Source organism: Sinohyriopsis cumingii, chromosome 6 (genome assembly GCF_028554795.1).
Source record: "Sinohyriopsis cumingii isolate HCF-2022 chromosome 6, ASM2855479v2, whole genome shotgun sequence".
In the NCBI taxonomy this organism is placed as follows: Eukaryota; Metazoa; Mollusca; class Bivalvia; order Unionida; family Unionidae; genus Sinohyriopsis; species Sinohyriopsis cumingii.
In genome coordinates, this window is record NC_142966.1 from 89,915,659 (window position 1) to 89,938,694 (window position 23,036).

The 23,036-nt window shown below is 36.7% G+C and overlaps 1 protein-coding gene across 1 annotated transcript in view; it reads left to right on the forward strand.

Annotated features, from left to right (window-relative positions):
- The window catches only part of LOC149797413 (ATP-binding cassette sub-family C member 5-like), a 111,747-nt gene extending 94,572 nt beyond the window's left edge, over positions 1-17,175 (forward strand). The window contains exons 28-32 of the mRNA XM_089960757.1: positions 7,572-7,731; positions 8,143-8,221; positions 14,245-14,358; positions 15,627-15,791; positions 16,181-17,175. Of these exons, the coding sequence (XP_089816883.1) occupies positions 7,572-7,731; positions 8,143-8,221; positions 14,245-14,358; positions 15,627-15,791; positions 16,181-16,279 (617 nt within the window). The 3' untranslated portion in view covers positions 16,280-17,175. The remainder of the gene's footprint in view (positions 1-7,571; positions 7,732-8,142; positions 8,222-14,244; positions 14,359-15,626; positions 15,792-16,180) is intronic.
- The last annotated feature ends 5,861 nt before the right edge of the window (positions 17,176-23,036 follow it).

Sequence of the window (23,036 nt, forward strand, 5' to 3'; positions counted from 1 at the left end):
ATTTCAACTAATCTATATCACTGTTATAAAGGCGTGGTTAAATTGTATCATTATTACCCTGACAGTGAAGTTAATATGTGTATCAAAATGGTGCAAAGTACATTTGCTCATGGACGATTAATATCCAAGTACAGTTTAATGAGTCGAAAGTTCCAACACCGTCAATGCTAGTTTGATTTCATTTGCAATATTTTCAAAACATTTTGAGCAATTTGTTATTCACATATCTGGGGCAAAGATAACTTGAGCTAAGCTGGAAGATATATGACAGTTAACTTTTCTCACTGTGATGACATCTTAAGTTTCCTAGTGTGAATATTAACAGAGGTACAGATGTGCACTGCTTCCGATTAACTGAGGGGAAAAAATGCCAGCATGGCAACATAATCTTGTTTTGGGGGGTTATTTTTAAAGAGTATAAATAGTGTTCTATTCGCTCTCCGCTGGAATGACATTAGCTTACGTCTAGATTAAACGTTCTGTTTGTATATTTATTTATATCGTGAGCATAAGTTTTGTATGTGATTGAGGGTTATGAAAAGAGAGGTGTTGCCTACCTGACTTTTGTCATGTTTTAAGTTTTTACTAAAATTAGAGTTCAATACCCAACCTTGTCTACGCTCTTAGAATGTTCTGCAATATAACTTAATGACAATTTACTGGAATTTTCCGTTAGAAAGGACTCACATCTAGATGATTCCAGAACGGTCTATTGCATCGTAGGTCAATTAGTAATTTTATAGATTGCTGAATTGGTAAACACCATTTTTGTTTCATATTAGTCTTCGGAAATTTATGTTCAGAGTTTATAGTTATCTTCATACATAATTTGAGAGGAATTATTTATTTAAATTATTCATTGAAATTACTTAGTGCTCAGTGACTTCTTGGACTCCAACAATACTTTGTAATTATTGAGAACTCATTCAAGGACATTCTGAATTTCACAGTTGTGGTACATCAGGACATTTAAGCTTACTGGACTTCATTCGGAACATTCTATACTTTTTTGGACTTGAGATAGAACATTTAGGATTAGCTGGGATTTAATTCACAACATTGTAAGTTTCTTTTGAATTTTCTAGCTAAACAAATTGTTTGTTGAATTTTATTTAAATTAGTTTCACTTTCCTGCTGTTACTTATTTGAAGACCAAGAGTCATAATACTTTACCAGTATGCTTTAGTAGTGAGCACTACTGATCTAAGTATTTTAGTATTTATATGCATGTCTGACACAGCTTGTTCATGTGAGAACGCCATTTGGGATACACGTTTCTCATAAACCCATAAATTATGTGTATCACATGACGTGAAACTAGAAGTTTGATTGGCTCATATCCACTATGACTTGTTTGTATAACGTCGTCAAGGATATGTCTCCAAGGTTGTATGTTGTTATTCCATCGCTTTAATTTCAGTAGTTATCTAATCTATACGATTATCCTTCTAATACATTCGCTAATCACGATAATTTTTGGGAGATGAATCGCTACATCTCGAATTCAGATTATATCCCATATGTACGAAGGGAAGAAACTCTGCTCAACCATCTCTCTCCTCTCACAACCGCTATGTGGCAACGGATGTTTACCAGTTTTTAGCTTTCTCTTGATACGACATACATCATACCTCTTTCCTTTCACAGAATATAAGTTAATCTTGTGGATTACTTACTATCTATTGACAAAGTTGTTATAGTATTGAGTATAAAGGCACTTACTACATGTTGCAATCATTATTTTGCGAACTTTGTTGATATTTAATGGAAGATTTTACAGTTGCGATTTCTTTGTTATTTTCTAAGCTTGTGCCTCAATACAGTGTCATTGTTGTCCGTGATTGGCTGTTTAATCGCTCACACGTTTGAGTTCATTTGTTAATTTCTGATTTTTCGTCATTCTTTTCATTTCAGATAAACAAGCAATCACAACGAAATATGCTTAGTATAAGATTTTAAGTTCTCAAAGAACAGCATGATAGGTGTATCTCTTGCACAACATATTCTTCCACATGTGTTTTTATATGTAAACACTTTCGGTTATTATTTTTGATATTTGTTCGATCCTGTCGCTTCATATTAAACAATGGCATCGTTATGTGTCACGTGCAACAAAGACGCGTGATTCGCTACTCCCTGAACAAAGTGTTCCTGCAGTATCGTTTTTGTTACATGTGTTGTTCTCGTTCATGTCATTTCAGATTAAACAATGTCGCTACTGTACAAAATATTCATCGACTTCTTGCTGCAGTATATGCACGAAGTGGTAAGAAGAAATATGTTCCATGGGTTTGAATGAACTTTAAGAGTCGCATCAAGTCTAGGACGATGGTAAGTGATGTTTCCTTCGATTGTGGCTCAGATTAATAACGATCGAGTTCAACCTTAGTTCGGCAACCCACGGAGCGTAGGTCGCATCGCATGTTCAAATATGGTCTTGGTCCTGTAAGTCCGTGCGAATGCGGTATTTTTCAGACGTGGATGATTCTTTCTAGATCAGCCCATAAAGCCGTTCCGGCTGCCTACCAGCCAGTCTAACAGCTAACCCGTTCGTACTCCATAATCAGTGACTGAGAACCAGTCACTTAGGAGACCGTGTTTTATACATGCGGATCTATACGGGATCCGGTTGACAGACCAGTCCATTTCACCAAACTGACCAGCCATGCAGTTATCGAACAGGCATTCGAGACAACAACCAGGCCTTCCAGGCGATAGCGAATCTGATCGATCAATGCCATTACCTGGATTTTATACCTTGAAGACAAACCGTTACACTTACCTGGCTGCCGATCGTTTGAGCTGATAGATATCAAACCGTACACAGATATCACTGCAATGTTTCATTCTGTTGCTGGCATAATCCCGACGAGGACAACCCGCACCGGGAGTGCCGAGATAACCTTGACGACTTACTGTATACCCTGCAATGAAGCCCACTGACTACAGTTTTAAAGAGTCTGTGGAGGAATTCTGCACAGCTCTGCAGATTTTCAGATTATATCAGCTTTAAAACAGGTAAATAAGATTAAGGCTTCAGTGGCTATAGAAGATAAATTAGAACAGCCATCATTCCGACTTCTTCCACAGTCAACGAAGGTTACATAAATATCTGACCGCCTGACTGATAAAATACCAGAAATGCAGTTACTATGTTTATTCTACTCCACCCTCGCCGCCCACAGACACCCTTCCGGCAGGCGCCAGAATCCTTCTTTTTCGAACCGAGTGGATCAATCTGTTTCCCGAGAGCGAATGGGTTGTCGGCGTCGTTTCGAAGTGTCTTTGGCTTTAGTTTATCCAAACACCTCTCCTTTCAAAAGCCACTTCCATGATGAACTTGCTGTCCGATATGGGGAAGGCAGGATTGTTACAGAGGGAGATCTAGTTGCTACTCGACATGTTGGCGGTGGAGAACTTTCCGTGGTTTTATTTCAGACCAGTTATAGACCTCAGCCTGCCCAACAAGTAAAAAGCCACATTGTGGTTCAAAACAAAGAGGGCAAAATCAGTCAAGCTTTCGGTTCAAAGGGACAAATCAGAGGAAAGTTTAAACTTAAACTACACATACTTTCACGTTCCTTTTGCTTTGGTTCCATGTCACCATTTACCAATTTCACGCTCTCCCTTTCAGTGTCAGTATCTGCCCATGGGGTGTCACCAAGATCGTCAACTGTGTGGTCACTCTCTTCTTGTCTACTTTGTCAGCAGAGTCTGCGTCGTATCTTGAACACATTCAACAAAAGCACGTTATCTTTGGTCAAAGGTTGGAACGATCTTCTTACCTTTAGCTTAAGTTAGGGTTTCTGTTCAATCGGGGAAAGGTATGTAGCTCACAGACTCGAATCCCTCAGTGAGTGGATCTCGGCTAGAGTTTTTGCAGCTCCTCAGTGTACTCATTGCTACGGCAGATTGGATTCTCGTCGGCTGCCTTTTCAAGCGCCCTTTGCAAATAGCTCTTCTAGCCCTAAGCAACACTTTTTTCCGGTCTTCTAAAAGGTGACTCAATCAGCAAATTATAATTGAGGGGTAACGTGCTTTTCCTATAACAATGGTGCAACAAACAATGGCTCACAACAGGAATTCCTCCCTGAAAGCCCATCTGTTGCCCATTGACCATGGTCATTGGCGAAAGCAATCTAGAAGAGCTATCTCTTGACATCAACATTATAGAAATGAAGGGCATAGCAAACGTGTGTCATTTTTGGAAGAACCATCTATATAGAAATGTAGTTTTTATTATGCCGAATAATTAGGTGTGGTGGCCTCTCTTCTCTAACAATGGGGACGAAATCATAAAAATATATGAGTACTGTCTTGAGATTTTCTTCGCTGTTGTGTACAGCTGAATATAAAAGCCCAGATCAAATATTTTCCGAGTAGGCCCAATGTCCTGGCGGATTCATTGCCAAGAAGGGACCAGTCCCTTTACACAGAGTGGTCCAACCACCCTTCGATCCTTTAACAGATTAGCACGTTCGGGCTGACCGATGATAGATTGGCTTGCGATGAGGTGGAATCACAAACTACCCACCTTAATTTCAGCAGTCTTGAACCCTGAGGCATGGGTCATGGATGCGCTCTCATTTAATTGGGGGGGTGTCTGAGGATACGACTGCGCCCCCAAAGGTCTTAGTGCAGAAATAGTTCAAAAGGTGACGAGCCACAAATCCAAAGTATTTCTGATTGTTCCTCTAAGGTGGGCAAGTCCTGGCAATCTAGCTATAAGCATTCCCAGGAAAATTCGCCCGAGACCCAACCTGTTCAAACAACTTCGGTGGTAGACGTTTCATCTATGTCCAGACAGGCTACTCCTTCACGCCTGACTCTTTTCAGAACAGCCTTGCAAAGAAAAGATTTGAATAACTGAAGCCTTTTGATATTGACAGGATATCGCTACTTAGAAACCCCTCGATTGTACATCGGTAATGGGACTTCAGTGACTCGTGCAACAGTGACAGCGTTGTCCTTTTGAGTGCCTGAATCCCACCATTGGTAACATGTTTCTCTGGCTCATCGAGGAGAAAACATTTGCCTCCACGACGTTTAAAGGCTACCGTTCCATGATCTCGGAAACATTTAGGCATCACGGTAGAGCGGATCACGCAGAGTTAGTGGTTTGCATGCCCTCTAGATGGCCCTAACTATATACAGTTCAGATCAGATTAATTCCTTGATCCTGAGGACCCAACCAGCTTTCGTAGCGAAGAACAGGTTGCCGTCAACGGGTAATCAAAGAGTGTTCATCCGTTTCTTCTCCTCCATCGAGGAGACGGGGGGGGGGGCATTGATGCAGGACCTATCCGCGTGCTCAAACATCAAGGAAACCACACTGAAAAGTGTTGTGGGACACGGCAAAGCCTCTTTTTTCCAGTGAAGCCGGGGAAAGAATACAACCATCCAAGTCCTGTCAACATAGATAATGTGGGTAATACGCCTGGCATATTCCGAGATCGCAAGAGATCAAGTAAGTATCATGAAACGTAGCGATCCGAGATATAAAAGATACATTTGGGTGGCATGCAAAGTCAACCGTCTCAAGCTACTATCTATGTGATCTTGTTTCTAAGATATGAGAAGTGAATATGGTAGGTCTGGATGCAGCAGTCCAGTATACAGTCAGCAGAGTTATGCCAAGGCTGTAGAACTATGGATTCGCACAGTAGTTTTACTCGATAATAAAACTCCATTTTCCACGATACCGTCATCACCGCTTAGGTGACGATCAATTGTGCTGGTCCGATGTGGAGTGCGGTTTACACTCATTAAGGTAAGAAACATTATTTCCTCGAGGGTGACCATGGTAGAGGTGGGATGCTTAGCGTTGCCTTTCTTATATTATCTATTCTCGTAACGGTAATGCGATCGGGGATTGTATGCAAAGGAGAAAGCAAATGTTTTAGCAAATTATGTTTCTCGGAGAATACTTACCTGATCTCATCAATACTAAACCCTCTCATTACACCTCGCAAATGCTAGTACCGCTATAGCTAAACAACCGCATCATCCTAGCGGTGGTGAGAGGAGGCAAGGGGATGTGTTGGGATGAGTTTCTTACCTTGGCCTACATTAGATATAGACGAGAAAGACGAATATTTATGACGCTAATGTAATCGGGAAAGCATTCTTGGAGAAATATAATTTACTAATAGATTTGCTTTTTATCATCATTATTCTAAAACAGTTCGGCGTAAAGCAAACATTTTGCCATATCTCTCCAAATATGGAAACATAGTTATTTTATGTTTTATCCTTGGCAAAATCTTGCGTCCAACTCAAAATTCTGACCCTTGGATGAAATTTATTTTCTATCCTACACCTATTTTTTATGAATGTTAATCCCACATAAGTAAACTCCCTGACAAAATAGGTAACATCATTATGCTTATGATATTGCGAATATATGCAATGTTACTAGCCTTTTAAATAATGAATACAATTTTAATTTGGTTTATAAATATAATTTCTCCTTTACAACAAATTCTTTGTTTGTGAGCTAAACTTTAGAAAATATTTTGTCTTTCCATAGACCTCCTTCGGGCTTGAGCATGTAGAATAGAACCGATGCACTCTCCTGCGTGTCTTAAGAAACAACTAAAAGAAACAGGATCCGCTATGGCACTATAGTTAGCATGACTGATGGTCGACCGAACGGGTGCGAGTTTTAATCCTACCATCGGATCAGCGCGTTTCGGCTGTCATGATGCGTCCTTACGCAAGGCATTTTACAATAGTTGTCTGTGATGTGTCCTTAGGCAAGGCGTTTTACACCAGTTGCCTGTGATGTGTCCTTGGGCAAAGCATTTTTACACCAGTTTCCTGTGATGTGTCCTTAGACAAGGCGTTTTACATCAGTTGCCTGTGATGTGTCCTTAGGCAAGGCGTTTTACACTAGTTGCCTGTGATGTGTCCTTACGCAAGGCATTTTACACCAGTTGCCTTGGCCCTAAGTACTTATGTTGCTGTGACGTAACACTCGTACTATCTTTCCAGATCTTGACCAATTATCTGTAAACTTTTCCGACACTTTTTTACGATTTGATATGAAAGAAAAATAATCCGTCCGATGCTATGGTGGACGATAGTGAAATGCCACACTCGAAATCAAGTTCAAATTATTAAACAGCTAGGTTGAGTCCGTTGGAGATTTTATAAGCCTTGAGTCCTTTTACTATTATTTTTAGTCTTTTAAATCTGCAAGACTGCGCGTGCATAGCGTGGACTTTTGTCTCGGGTTCATTCACAAGCTGAAAAATACACGATAGGGCTGGCTGGCCTAGAAGTTGGAAGAACTATTGCCAATCTGTCGGTCTTGTGATATTACGATCACGTCGGTTATTATTTCTTGGAACCAAATATCCTATAGTTTTAGCGAACAAATTCAGAGTCCTTTTATGTCCTCGGGAGCAAAATGTAAAACAGCATCACTGTTTTTGAGAATTACGCCTTAGGACCACATATCTTCATTAGATAGTACATATAGGAATTTTTAGACTCGGCCTTGATGTATATTACCAATAAAGGGGATATATGCATGCTCTTTACTTTTTATATCCTTCATGCTTTCCCAGGAAAGTCCTCACTGGCTACCGTGTTGTTCCGACTAGTTGAGCTATCTGGCGGGCATATTCACATCGACGGTGTTGACATATCTCTGATATCCTTGCAGTCTCTCAGATCAAACTTATCAACCATTCCTCAAGACCCAATCTTGTTTGCTGGCACCGTTAGGTGGGTAATATGAAATCAGTCAAAGCGTTAATTTTTTATGACAGCTTTTTACATGTCCTTCCTTTTAAATCGGGCGCCATCTCATGAAATGTGGTACTTGTCTCAAGATGGAGACGCATAAGTCTTCATTAAAAAAAAATCATATTATACTTCATAATGCAGTTCAGACATTTGTTTAATTGATAAAAATATAAAGAAGTAGATTTGTTAACAGTCTGTAACTATATAGCAGTTATAATGCTTTGCTTCATCTTAATAGTATCACTTCATAACCTTACGCTTAACTTGGGAAACTATTTCACTTTACTTTCTCTCAAAGGAGAGATTTTTTGTTATAAAATTCAAGAACGGAATAATTTTACGATTTTTTTAAGGACTGAATCATGCTTAATGTATCTTACATACATTTAGGTACAATGTGGATCCCTTTAGTCAATACCAGGATGAAGAAATCTGGAGTGCCTTGGAGAAAGTTCAAATGAAACAAAAGGTTTACTTTGCATTAATAGGGCTGTACATTTATTTATAAATCTATGATCAGAATCACACCAACTTATTAAAGCATTCTTTCATTACATACCCCGCTTTGCAGTGTGCGAGTCCCATTATCATTACCGTTAGTCTCAGTATTTAAGTCCGTCCATGTGTTTGTCACGTTGCCTGTCCGTCCGTCCCAACGTGGTGCGTGTCTCTGTAGCTGTCTTCAGTGTTGCTACAGATTCATTAAAAGAAAATGTTTTAAATAGGTGCAACTTTAATCACCTTGTCAATGTATCACCACGCTAACAGAGCCAAAAGCTGTTATTACGTCCTATTGTAGTCCCTAGAATATTTTTTTCAAGATGTTTCGTGGAGATCTGTTAAGCCGCGAAAATTTTTAAGTGTATTCAGTAGAAAGCGATATTGAATCTAAACAGAAAATACAAGTTTGTTGATCTCAGTCTTTGGGCTATTGCGTATGGTGATAAAGTCCACAGGTTTGATTCAGCCAGTTCCTGAAAGGTCACCTGCACTAAGATTCCAGTTCTTTGTTTCAACAGCAACTGTTTTCAGAAAATGCAACATAGCCTCTGCTGAAATTTGGTGACGTTACGTAGACGTCAATTCCTAGCTTAAGTAAGGCAGTCATGGTGAACCTGAACCTAAAACTAATAGGCTAGATTTCATCAAAAACTTAGAATAATAAAGGAGATATATTGGAAATAAGCTAGTGCAGTAAGAACTAAACAGTAAATATGTCTATGAAGTCCACTGAGTGTCAAAGAAACGATAATGCATCTGGAATTAAGAAATTATATGTCGAATATTTTATTTATGGGAATCTTAACGCATAAGCATAGGATTGTGTGGGTACTTTGATCAGTCGATTGATTTTATGTATACAATAACAATCTTTGAAATTAATATGTAACAATAATCTAAAATATTTTTCAAAATAGCATCAAAAGGATTTATCATGGATCGCTTAAAGATTAAAAGAGTCTATAAAGCTCCAATATGCCAATATGCCAATATGCCAAAAATAACTTGAACAAGTAAATTTCATGAAAGAATACGTACGCCCTTCCTTGGAACAAAACAATGACTGGTACGAAAGTAAAAAAATGAAAGATCTTGGACTCATTCATTTTCATAATTTCTTATTAAATTATATTCATTGAATTAAACTTCCATGAAGAAATATATTTATGCATCATCGAAAATGTTAAAATATGAAGTACCAGAATATGTTTTCCGTTTGAAAGGATTGTTACATGCAAAATGGTCTCTCTACCAAGCGAATCAAACATCTGCGTGAGTCTGATGTTGTCAACTGCAATGGCCTTAAATGCGCGAATGCTAAAGAGAACGTTTCCCTAATCAGCTAATGACCACACATCACACAACTCTAATTTCACACTTGTATGGTTTTCTCGTGTCATACTTTGTATGGCTTATTATGACGCCTTTATTAGCCGAAAAGTAGTACCTTACGCTATGCTATACAAAACACTACACAAACTCTGATACAAAGAATTATTCATATACCAAATTACTAAAGACGTATAGCTACAAATATCTAGAGAATTTTATACGATTAGAAATTAGGCAGGGTCCAGTTTACGAAACTAAACCGAACTGTCATAAGTCTTATGAATACTGTGCATTATGACGTCTGCCCTTAGAATTTACTCGGGCTGAGAAATTGCTTCCCAGATTCGACTCCCCGTAATCAATAAATAATCACTTAAATCTAACAAAGATATAAACTAATACTTAAATACAAAAAAGCACGTGCCCTAGGTTTATTACAGTATTTGAGGCGTAATTTTTTTTCTACAAAATGACTGAACCTAAGAAGTTATCTTAAAAGTTTGCAAGATTTAAAGAAATAACATGCTCTAATGGGTTATTACTTGTAAAGATTTTAACAAATAACATTAACTGTAATGGATAATTACTTCATAAGATTTTAAAATATAAAATATTCGCAATCACCTAGCAAGGTTATAAAACAATATTATAGTCTGACTATACCAACCCGTTTACTTGTATCCACCTATCGATTTCAATAATGGAAATCTTTAATGTGATAAACAGTGCAAGGAACTTAGTCAATTCATTCATTGATTTATAATTTCTAACGTGAATATGAGTAGAGTGGTCCTAACACCGTCAGCATCTGCGCGTTTTATGCTTAACAGAAGTTTTCAGTATAATAGACGGACATGCTCGAGATCCATTTCCAGTTCCTGGACAAGTCTATTTTTTAGCAAAAGGGTGTATCACGACTACAGATGTACATACATAAGTCGTCTGCTTCAGATGTTTACAATGTCGCATCAAGCAAAGGAAAAGAATGACAACAACAAATTTGCCTTTCACGTGGATTTAACAAGCGGTTTAATTTCTATGTTCATGTGTGCAAAGGGATATATTTACAAAATCTTAATGTAATTTACGGAATTATCCGGCAATTACCGAACAGGATGAACTACGTCATTATGTTGTCTGATGGAAATAAACTAGCCCATAGTGTACGCAATATGGCGCCATGCTATTATGGAAAGTCCGTTAAGCATGAAAGGTGGAGGGTTGCCAGTATTGTGCCATTCTGGTCACAGTCAGTTAGAATTTATAAATCAATGATTCAGCTGATTTAGTTCTGTGCACTTTTTATCACATTAAACGTTTTTGTTATTGAAATCGGCAGGGGGTACAAACAAACAGGGATGTATAGTCAGACTGTAGTCTTAATGGGTTATTACTTGGCAGTATTTTAACAAATAATATTAGGTCTAATTGGCAATTATAAATAACATTGATCCCAATGGACAAATACTTGGCTAGATTTAACCAATAACATTAGACCTTAGGCTAAGAAACCGAGTTTAGCAACAAGATGATTAAGACAGCTAGACATAATAAAAACTAAACAAGTTATTATGTATAGGATGGGATGAATTAAAAACCGCTTTTTACACTAGATTATTACATATGATAAGTTTACATTAACTAAACTGCTTAAAACATCAAAACAAGGTGTTAAGTCAATGTAGATATGTCGATTTAAACCAACACTGAAAGGTGTTAAGCCAAGGTAGATATGACGATTTAAACCAACACTGAAAGGTGTTAAGCCAAGGTAGATATGACGATTTAAACCAACACTGAAAGGTGTTAAGCCAAGGTAGATATGACGATTTAAGCCAACACTGAAAAGTGTTAAGCCAATGTAGATATGTCTATTTAAACCAACGCTGAAAGGTGTTAAGCCAAGGTAGATATGTCTGATTTAAACCAACACTGAAAGGTGTTAAGCCAAGGTAGATATGTCTGATTTAACCAACACTGAAAGGTGTTAAGCCAAGGTAGATATGTTTGGTTTAAACCAACACTGAAAGGTGTTAAGCCAAGGTAGATATGTCGATTTAAACCAACACTGAAAGGTGTTAAGCCAAGATAGATATGTCGATTTAAACCAACACTGAAACTAAGACAAACTAATCCCAAAGTTAAGAGACACAATACGAAACATTTATATAGATACGAAAGAATTAAAAATAGATGTACAAGCTAATAATTCTTAAAGGCACTACAATGAACATAAATAGTTCGGCAAATAAACATAATGCATTTAAAGACATGCAAGTACATAATTCTCTAATTAGTAAATCATACTGGGAAATAACTTCATAAAACTAAATAGCTACGTATACTTACTATGAGTAACTAAACATATATACAGTTTAGATGCACAAGTATACAACAAAGAATAGCCACACGATACAATGCATTTAGACATGCAGACCGACATACAAATCAAAACATTTGAATTTCAGTGAAAGATCAATCAGAATAGATTGACAATTTTAAATGACATAAGATGCAGATTGTGAAAGTTAAGAAGATGTGCTAGAGATGGCAGCAAATTGGGTTAAACTCTTGAAAAATTCAAGATTTCGTGTATCAAATTTTACATTACTATTGTGTATATTTAATTCGTATTGTGTGTTGACTTTTCTACATAATTATATGTTATGTGTATCTATATTACGTTGTTCACCTTGGTTAGTAATTGAGTTTAAGGTTTACCCGACTAACGTCTTGCTATTTTGTAAACATCATGTTACATAGATTTTTTACTGAATTTAGATAATATATTATGCTCATTATTAATTGTAGATAAACATGTTTACAGATGTTGAATTCAAAGTCTAGTTTTATTTAGAAATTAAGAATGTTTACGAATTTGATGGGAAAAATTATCCTCATCCTGGCTCTAATATCGTGTCTTTGCTTTTCATTTCTATTTGAACATCCAGTGTGGAATCAGTCGTCAATTTTTAATCTGAAACGAATTATATTTATATAAATTATTCAAATAAATTATAAAGTGCTCAATATTTTCGGACTAAATCAATATTTAGTAATTATCGCGAACCCATTCAAGGACATTTTTTTTATTATATCAATGCGATACATCAAGACTGTTAGCACATATATACTATTTCAGGCTATTTGCACATCACCACGCTCATACTGGAATTGAATTCATTCGGAATACTCTATACTTTTGGACTAGTGTTAGAACATTTATGACTGTTTGGAATTTAACTCACAACACTGTAAGTTACTTTATATTTTCACTTTGTATTCTAGTGAAATAAATTAGTTATTGAATTTTACAAAAACTTGTTGGTTTTCGCTCTCTTTTTTTGGGGGGGGGGTGTTTAGTTTAATACCACAAAATCGCAATATTACTTAAATCACATAGGAAGTATATGTACGCCGTATTAAGCTCCACAGATTTTTACTCTGAAATCTGCCTAATCTCACAAACTACTCAACACTCTATCCTTGCATGTAGTCAGCTATCATTTCATCTAGACTTTGTTTCTTACCTTTGCGACGAACATTATGAGTACGTATGGCTATTAAGTGCCAGTAATTACTTCATTTTGACAACACTACCGTGAGGAAGATACCGTATATGCACTTTAAATACAATTGTTTATTATATTGCATATACTGGAGAATAAATCCCTTAATAACATCAGTGAATCCTAAATTCTACTTGGCATAGGCAATGGTATTTTGCGCAATAATTTATCTACTCATCGCCTATGCCAAGTCGAATTTTGATTCCAATGCATTCCCGCAACCTCTCAAATGATCCTTGCATGTTGTTAACAGACATTTGTATCCTCTTAGGCTCTGTGCTATATTTCCCTCTGCATGAGAGAGAGAGAGACGGGGGGGGGGGGGGGCGACGATGATGACGGGAGGCAATGGTGGTTCGTTGGCTTTACACGCCAGGCTTAATAATGTGCAATATTATCAGGCATTATTTTAATATATTGCTTCTAGCCTGCGAGGGTAGTTTTTTCTTTGTACTTGTTTTAAAGAAAGAAACCTATCACATTACAAATGTTAAAGAAATGTTGTTTATAGCAGTAAGACTTTAGCTACAGGAATTATCGATACTACATATGCAAACAAATATACGAATGTTTATACATCTGAGTGTCATTTTGTTCATATTTACTGACACAACTTTAGTGACAAACGACATGTAAGACAACATGACCCTTGATATTTAGTGTTAAACAATTCCATCCAATACAATAAGGGCCACACATGTATGTATGTATGTATGTATGTATGTATATACATGTATGTATGTATGTATGTATAGATGGATGGATGGATGGATGGATGTATGTATGGCTGGATGGATGGATGGATGTATGTATGGCTGGATGGATGGATGGATGGATGGATGTATGGATGGATGGATGGATGGATGGATGGATGTATGGATGGATGGATGGTGGATGGATGAATGGATGGATGGATGGATGGATGGATGGATGGATGGTGGATGGATGAATGGATGGATGGATGGATGTAAAATCCAAATTGTGTGACGTGTAATATATAGTTTATCCTCAATTTAACATTGGATGAAAAGTTTTCACTAAAACTTTATCCCTATTTTATCTGATTTGTTCATTTTAAATTTTTGATTAGATTGCACAGTGTGAGAAGGGCCTCCAAATGTTAGTTGATGAAAATGGAGAAAACTTTTCGGTGGGAGAAAGACAACTCTTGTGTCTAGCAAGAGCTGTTTTACGCAAAAATAAAGTGAGTAATCATATTAACATACAGTTTAGAAGCGACCAGATGATAAAATATCCATACATAATTGTTAATATATTTACATGAATCTCTCTCTCTCTCTGGTTTTTATTGCGTACGTGAGTTAATGTGTTCCTGGCACTTATGGAACTTAATTTATTCTTTAACTTCAAAACCTCATCATAATCAGGAAAATGAGGTTGCTGTTGGGCGTATTTTATAGCTGGTATAATGGTAGTAGTACTAGTCAGCTCTGACATCTTACTCTGGAGTGACGTTGATGCCAGGATACGCGGTTCGAGTCCCAACCTGACCGTGAAGGGTTTTACCTTTTACATTCAGCGCCCGATCGTGGGCCGAGTTTCGATTAACGGACATCGAAGGGTAAAGTTTATCGGGCAGGGATGGTGGGGAAAATGATGTATAGCAAGACTGACCGGAAATTTTGCCTCTTAAAGCTATGTTGACAGAGTTCCCCTTTATAAGTTAGGGTAGTCTCAAGACCGAGCCAAGGTCCGGCTGTCAAATTTGTCCACTGTTATATTTTGGTCCACAGTGTGTGGACGTTGGATAATGGTTGACTCATGTAGTAATATATTGTTGTTGTTGTTGTAGGGTTTAACGCCATTTTTCAGCACACGATATGCTATACATGGCAGCCAGTATTAATGGTGGAGGAAGAACCCGGGAAAACCCCAGAAAGAACCACCGACCTACGAGAAGCTACTGCAAGTTTTCTCACATACCCACATTAGCTGAATCCGAGACTCGAACCCACGCAGAGGCGAGATGGCAGTGATCCGTAACGGACAGCGCTTTAGACCACTCGGCCACTCGGGGCCCCTGAAGTAATATAGACGAGATACAAACAGCTTAGTGGCCCATAAAAAAATCTCTGATTCTTTCAGATTACTTGGTGGAAATCCGAGGCTTAGGTCTCCTTGATTTTGTTAAAAATAAATTAAAAGGACATGGTGAATTCAGAATTATCGTCGTTAAATGATACTCAGTAGTCAAGAACGTCGACTGACCAAGCAGATGTGGTAATAGTGATGGAGATGAACGCTATTGGCACGATTGGTCACGGCAGAGGTAACTGTTGTTGTCAAAATGAAGAAGACGACCACATCTTCGATGATGACGGCAAACGCTGATTGAGAGACTGATGCAAGATTGACAACAACGACGACATCAATGATAATGACGCCGACGACAATGACGACGTCGATGACGATGGTGATGACATTCTTTAAACCTGAGCTCCCTTCTTGCAGATTCTTGTGCTTGATGAAGCTACTGCCAATATTGATACGGGAACTGATGCCATTATCCAGAGCACAATCAGGGAATGTTTCGGACACTGCACCGTTCTAACAATCGCACACAGGCTGAACACGGTACTCCACAGCGACAAAATTATTATCATGGAGGCCGGAAAGGTACGATCTTCGCTAAACATTATCTTGTTTTTTCCCATTGTTGTATTATATAGTGAATTAGAAACTGAACTTCGATACGACTCTTTATAGTATCACTCTACCTTGATATCAATATTTCATATCGTATCGTCCGTAAACCTTTAACAATTCAAAGGTTAATGAGAATGCACTAGTTTCATTTACATCAAGAAGAAGCTGTTTCTATGCTCTGCATTATCAAGGAATTCGCCATATAAAATCATTTGTAGTTTGTATCAGTAGTGGATTCTTGCATATTGTAAGTAGTTATTACAACTTTTTGCAAGCATGTTGTTGCTGGGAAAATGAAATAATTTAAGTATTACATGATCTATACATTAACAGGAAGACGCATTTGTATTTTCTTTCAGGTAATGGAATGCGGAACTCCAGACGAACTTCTCTCAAATCCCAATTCATTCTTTAACGCCATGATAAGTTCTCAGACTTTCAAAACACCGCCATCTTGAAGCTAATTTTTCCTTTTGAAATATACTACTCAATTCGAATCAATTTAAATAAGCAATTAAATTAAAACAGAAATAAACGAAAATGTTTATTAAGGTGACATTAAGAATAAATGACATTGTTTGCAATTAAGGATTCGAGGAACAAGAATGTATTTGCTGTTTAACAAGGTGAAATTATTTCTAGTGCATATGGTATATGTTACAGTTGTGTTCCATGGAGGACAAGTTGAAGGTAGAATTATGAAGGACTAATTTTTCTTTCCTCACGTGGACTCGTTATTTCCTCTGCCTCATGCTTCACAACATTTTTTTTAAATGAACGTTCTGGCCATATCGCGAAACTCATAATAGTTTGCAGTTTTCAAGTGAAATTATAATGCTTGTTGTTATGAAGAAAATAGAAGTAAAAGTAATTTTATTACATGTGGTTTTAACGAATTAATTTTATTGAGATTTAGTCATGGCTGACTATTGAACCAAAAATACACAACAGAAGAACACAACAATATTGACCCTGTTCAGTAAGGCAAGCAGCAGACTATATGAAACCTCAGTGAATTTACATATATGGGATACGAGATGGCAGCGGTCCTATGTATATCAACCAAACGTTACTATATTCAGCAAATTATACTGAAACAAAATTAGCACAAAAATACTGACAGAAAGCCTGTTTAATTGCTGTTTCTATTCATGTCTATTTTATTTTAGTATGATTAAATGCATTAATTTCAGATGCAAAAACTCGCTAAAGCTAAATGTATCCTATCATATGTTTTCCAATAAGGCAGTCATTGAAATCATTTGGAAAGGTAAATAAAGATGAAACGAAAAGAGATTGTGTTTTAACAATACTGTTAACATGTCAGCAGGTAAAACAGAAATTCTCAATACTTTATCCGTCTTTATTTGTTTTTTTCTTCTTCACTTTTCTTCAATATCAGATGTGAAAACATACATGACAGTTTGAGGTTTTTAAGCCACTATAATCAATTTAAAAGCCATGTTACCGTTTTCATATTGATTTTCTTATAAAGAAGTGAGCTTGCTTTGTTAATTGAATGATAACTTTGTTAAGTACTGCAAACAACGTAATAGCCGTAAATAGCTACGTATTCTAACGTTTAATTTGGGTCTTATGCCTAGTAATCAATTTCTTCAGTATATTGCATACCAGCAAGGTGCAGTTTCTCAAAATCTCTTTCCTATTAACTTTTCTGTATGGCAGTTTGAAGCTTAATTTTTTATGGATGCATTTCATAGAGGAAATAAAATTCCGACTACAGTAAGTTTTCAGTAATCTACATTAAATGTTTTGAAAATCTTTTCAAAGCTAATCATCATAGTAGACAAATTACGCTAGTAGATTTTCACTGAGCGCAATGAAATCTCCGACAGGGGAAATATTGGAGTTTAATTTATAGTTGCGTTAACATTTCGAGTCCTATTCCTCCACTCTGTTTCTGTCAACGGAATACAAAGTACAGGTAAATTCTTGTAAGTAAAACATTTTGCTTATACGGTTTGCTTTAGCTTTAATTGCAACTTTTGGTAAATTAATTGGTAGCTTGTAGCAATAGTTGCCATTCATTAGACGAATTGCAGAAATTCCGAATACGAAAAAAAAAAAACAATTAGTGAAAAGTTATGAAAATTAAGAAAAAAATTAAGGACATTGAACAAAAAGAGCAAAAGGTAATGAGAACGAACTAAAATGAGTATGCAAATAATACTAATACTTAAATGATAACGCCGATGAAGGAAAATTGCTAAAGGACATAAATTTTCGAAGAGCCATGCACCATAAACTACTTATCTTGTTGAGAAAATAGAGAGGATATTAAGACAGCAAAGGACTAAACTACAAGCCACCTAAACAGTTACGAAACCAAGTTATTTGGTCTGTCGCTTAAAATGTAAAAACATTTCAAACTACCATGCAGTAAAGTAGCATATAGTCTACAGTCATCCATGGATCGCGACAATATGCTTCAGTGCGCTAACAAATGCTCTTCGGAATATAACATAAGTTCACGTGACAGAAAATATAACTGCAATGTTAACTCTACTATTAGATTTTGTTTTTGAAATCGTCCATGATTTATCGTGAAGAATAGAAGACTCTGGATCAAGACCAATAAACTGTTTCCTCAAGTTTATTAATTTCACTATGGATACTATGAAAACGTTTATATAAATAAATCATGGGAATCCGGTTTAGAAACACTGATTTCACATCATCCTTGTCGCGCAACACAGTTGAATGCACTTTTTAATAAAAGAATAATAACTAAATTTACCGATAGAGATATATATCATGAAACTGCAAATCTATTTCACGATATACTAATAGTTTATACATAAAAATGACGAATTTGCATACAAACCTCTAAACGTTTTTGCTAATTACACCTTAAAATTGCATAATGATGATTCAGTGATAAGATATAAGAAGTACGTGAAAAGGAGAGTCCTGTCTAATTTTTTAACGTGTTTTTAACGTAAAAAGATCACGTTTTACAAATCCACCTATCGATGTTAACCTGGGTCGATGAAATGCGTGGCTCACAGTTTTTTTGTGTTAAAGTTTGGATTAATGAGTTTTCTAACGTGGATCGATGAAAGTTTTGATCGTCCTGGCTCACTTTTATTTTCTTCAAATTTTTGAATCGATGATGATGATGATGATGATGATGAGAGTCCTGTCTCTCTTTTTTTGAACGTGGATCATGAACGTTCTCAGATTTCTGGCTCACTTTTTTTGAACGTGGATCGATGAAAGTTTTAGTTTACGCGACAAATTTACAGTATCCATCCGCCAGGTTTTTTTCTATCTGAGCAATATCTTTTATCGTCGAAGGCACACAAACCTCGTTTTTTTGCTACTTTTTCCACAACCGGTAAATCTTGCTCGGAATGACGTTTAGATGTGTGACTTTTGAGATGATGATAAAGAGTCCTGAGCAAGTAAAATTCTTCTGGCCTGCCGTGGACGGTTCTACCTACGAGAGCGCGGGACGGACGAATTAAAACAAGCCGGTGTTTGTTACTCCATCTGGACATCAATTTAATCCGATTAGATCCGTTGTACAAAAAGCAAGTAAAATTCATCATAAAGAGTTAAACAGATCCAGAAACAAAAATACAAACTATATGGTTCAGTTCTGATCCCAAAAAACTTTTGAGATGACGATGACAAAACTTGAACGGAAAAGTCAGAGCCGGCAGTGGCGGGGATCTTTAAAAAGATAAACGATTTCATGCTACAAAAAAAAACCTGGAGCGATAGACGTTGACGATCCCATGCTTAAATTTAATAAGGTCGCGCTTGGAATGCCATGGCTGGCCGAGTTCGTCAAGTGCTGCCTGTGAAAATTCAGGTTTAAAAAATATACTTTTTGCTGTTTTCGGTTTTCTTTTTCTTTTTGTCTCATCACAGCAATGATCGTATCATATTTCGCTTTTTTGCCACTTTCATGTACTCCTCAGGTGTTACATGACCCAACGAGGTCTTATATTTGTTTTTTTGTTGTTGTTGTTGTCTCGGTAATAGTATTTGATTGATCTCTACTTTGGTCCACCGAATTTTGGACAGATGATGATTTTTCCCCTGATGCTATCTCCACTACCAGCACATGATTTACAGCTTCATCCAGCTTTAATCAACGGGTTATGTTTACTACAATACTTCTCAACACAACGCTGATTGCATATTTCGGTGACCTTGTAAAATGACCACTTACAACGGTTAGGTGTTGCCGGTACCATGATCTACATTATTATGTCAGATAAAATTATATATTTAATTAGTACACTAGACATAGTCTTGTGATAGTCAATCAATTAAACATATAATTATGTGTGACATCTATATATACATACTTCGTAGGTCGGCGTGTGATACTAGTAATCAACTAAACGTATAATAATTCTGTGCGACATCTATATGTAGTACAACCATGACAACCATCACGAGAAAGGCTCTTGTAGATCAACTTAAGGAGATTTACAGGCAGTTCACGGGGAGGAAAACGGCGTTTCCAAGATCCAACCAGGCACTTACCAATCTCAGGACGTACATGCTCTCGCTGAACGAACAACATCACAATTACGATCTCGCCAGGAGGTTTCGCAAGCAAAACAGTCTCACGGTGATCGCACTGAAGAAACAGGCTTCGATAACAGCTAGAAATCTTAATCTGGATGACTTTAAACTCGTGAGGAAGCGAGTCAAGTAGCCGAAGTCAAAAGCGGACCAAGAAGCGATCAAAATTGCCATCGAGGTGTTCAAAAAGCAAAACGAGTAAAGAGCATCGCAAGCCGTCAGAAAATACCAATATCGCCACGAACTAGTTTCACTGAAATCAGATGCCAACGACGGAAAATTTGTGACAAGGCCATTTGGATAGACCGTACGATGAACTAACATCGACACAAACAGAAACGGTGTACAGCAGCTATGATAGATAAAACGTTTAAGTTCGATGATGATGATGATGATGATAAGAATCTAGACAAGCCGCCTACATAACCTCATGATATAAGAGAAGATCTGATATTTTTTAAAAAGTATTGTTTTGTTTGTCCTTTTAGGAGTTGGCGCATTTAACTTTTTCACATAAGTTAAGCAGTTAATATTTATTCTTTTTTGTTACTACATATATGTTTTGTAGTACAATTTCAGGTGTGTGTGTGATTTTCGATTTTTAACGTAACTATAATAATGTTCAGTCATATCGCTACGATGTCTGCAGTGTGGCAGTTTATAGTGATGTCTAGCACTGGGGCATAATGCCGCAGACATTTAGCATGATGTCCCACCCAGTCACATTATCCTGACAACAGGCCGACCAGTCCTAACACTAACCTCTTCGCGTCTAGCTGAGCGTCTATCGAGACAATTGTTAGTACAAAATTTATATAAATCTTTCATATGACTTTGCCAGTGTTCGAACCCGCGACCTCCCGCTTCCGAGGAGGACGCTATAATGACTTAGGCCACCGGAGCGGTCTTGCAGTGCAATTGTACAGTTGCAGAGATAACGATAATTAATGTGCGATTAACGAAATGGCAATAGAAGATATTAAAGAAAAAAATTCTGGTCGATATTAAAAGCAAGATTATTACAATACGTATTATACCGAACAACGTTTCTACTTTTACACTACGTATTATACCTGGCAATGCTGCTATTTGTTAACTACATATTATACCGAATAATGATGCTACCTTTACACTAATTATTATACCTGGCAATGCTCCTACTTTTACACTACAAATTATATCGAACAATGCTGCTACTTTTACACTACGTATTATACCTGGCAATGCTGCTACTTTTACACTACGTATTATACCTGGCAATGCTGCTACTTTTACAAAACATATTATACCTGGCAATGCTGCTACTTGTACACTAAATATTATACCGAACAATGCTGCTACTTTTACACTACGTATTATACCTGGCAATGCTGCTACTTTTACACTACGTATTATACCTGGCAATACTGCTACTTGTACACCACATATTATACCTGGCAATGCTGCTACTTGTACACTAAATATTGTACCGAACAATGCTGCTACTTGTACAGTACATATTATAACTGGCAACGCTGCTACGTTTCAAACAGTTAAGTTAAACATGTACTCAGCCTAAACCCAATTGTTGTTAATGGGCCTATACCCTACTGTTGTTAATGGTCCTAACATGTACTCAGTAATAGTTAAAAACGTATTTATGCATATTTCAATAAACGTGCTGCTACTGCTGAGATCGTCACTAAGGACGCACAACTTTCCTTTCTACAGTTACCAAGCATATGGTGTTAAAACAGGCTACAACATGAATTGCATGATAGCTGGTGTAGATGTTGATATAGGAGTAGGTGTTATATATTTTAAGAAAGTGTCTAAAAAGAACAAAGTAATACGGAGTCTACTAACATATCCACCGACGAGTCAAAATCGATTACTAGAAATGCCGTACATTTACATTTTGACTAGCTAGGTAATATATTAGTTAATAGTGGAGTGATACCTGTATTTAATAAATCTATTAATAAACGACAAGCGAAACGAGTAAGATAATTAAGATTGTATGTATGCGGCATTAAATTTACCTCTTACGGTACAATATGCTGTTGAAGACGATGTTTAGTTCTATAATAGATTCCTTAACTAATATGGTTACGGACGAATTATTAATTCCTATTGATAAAGAAAATGATCAGTTATAATGTCATTTCGGAGAATATATTTTATAGCAAGTTATTGCAGTATTTTAAATGATAAAAGCATATTCTACCAAATACCAGACGAAGAATTGGAAAAAAGTGAAATAACTAGAGAGGAGAATTTACTGGTATAGAACAAAAGATTAAAAAAATAGGCGAATTTAATAATGAAATTAATATTAACATACATAAAACGACTTTAGCATTACGTGAAATCATTGATACAGCTCAATAAACTGTACGGAAAACTATTTTATACCAACTTATATAAATAGAGTCCCGAGTGAGTAACTAATGTAAACAATGAAACATAAGGCATCAATGTTCAGAATTGCCGCCGGTCCCATGCCAGCCAATTTCATTCACAGTGGACTGCGACGAAAAAATAAGTAGCCAGTAGGTCTGGCTAGTTGGAATTTAAGGCACATCAAGTAAATTAACAGAATTTATCTTTTTATGATATTAAGAGAAATATTTAAACCAAATGAGAAATAAATAACTGTGAACTGTTTTTGAT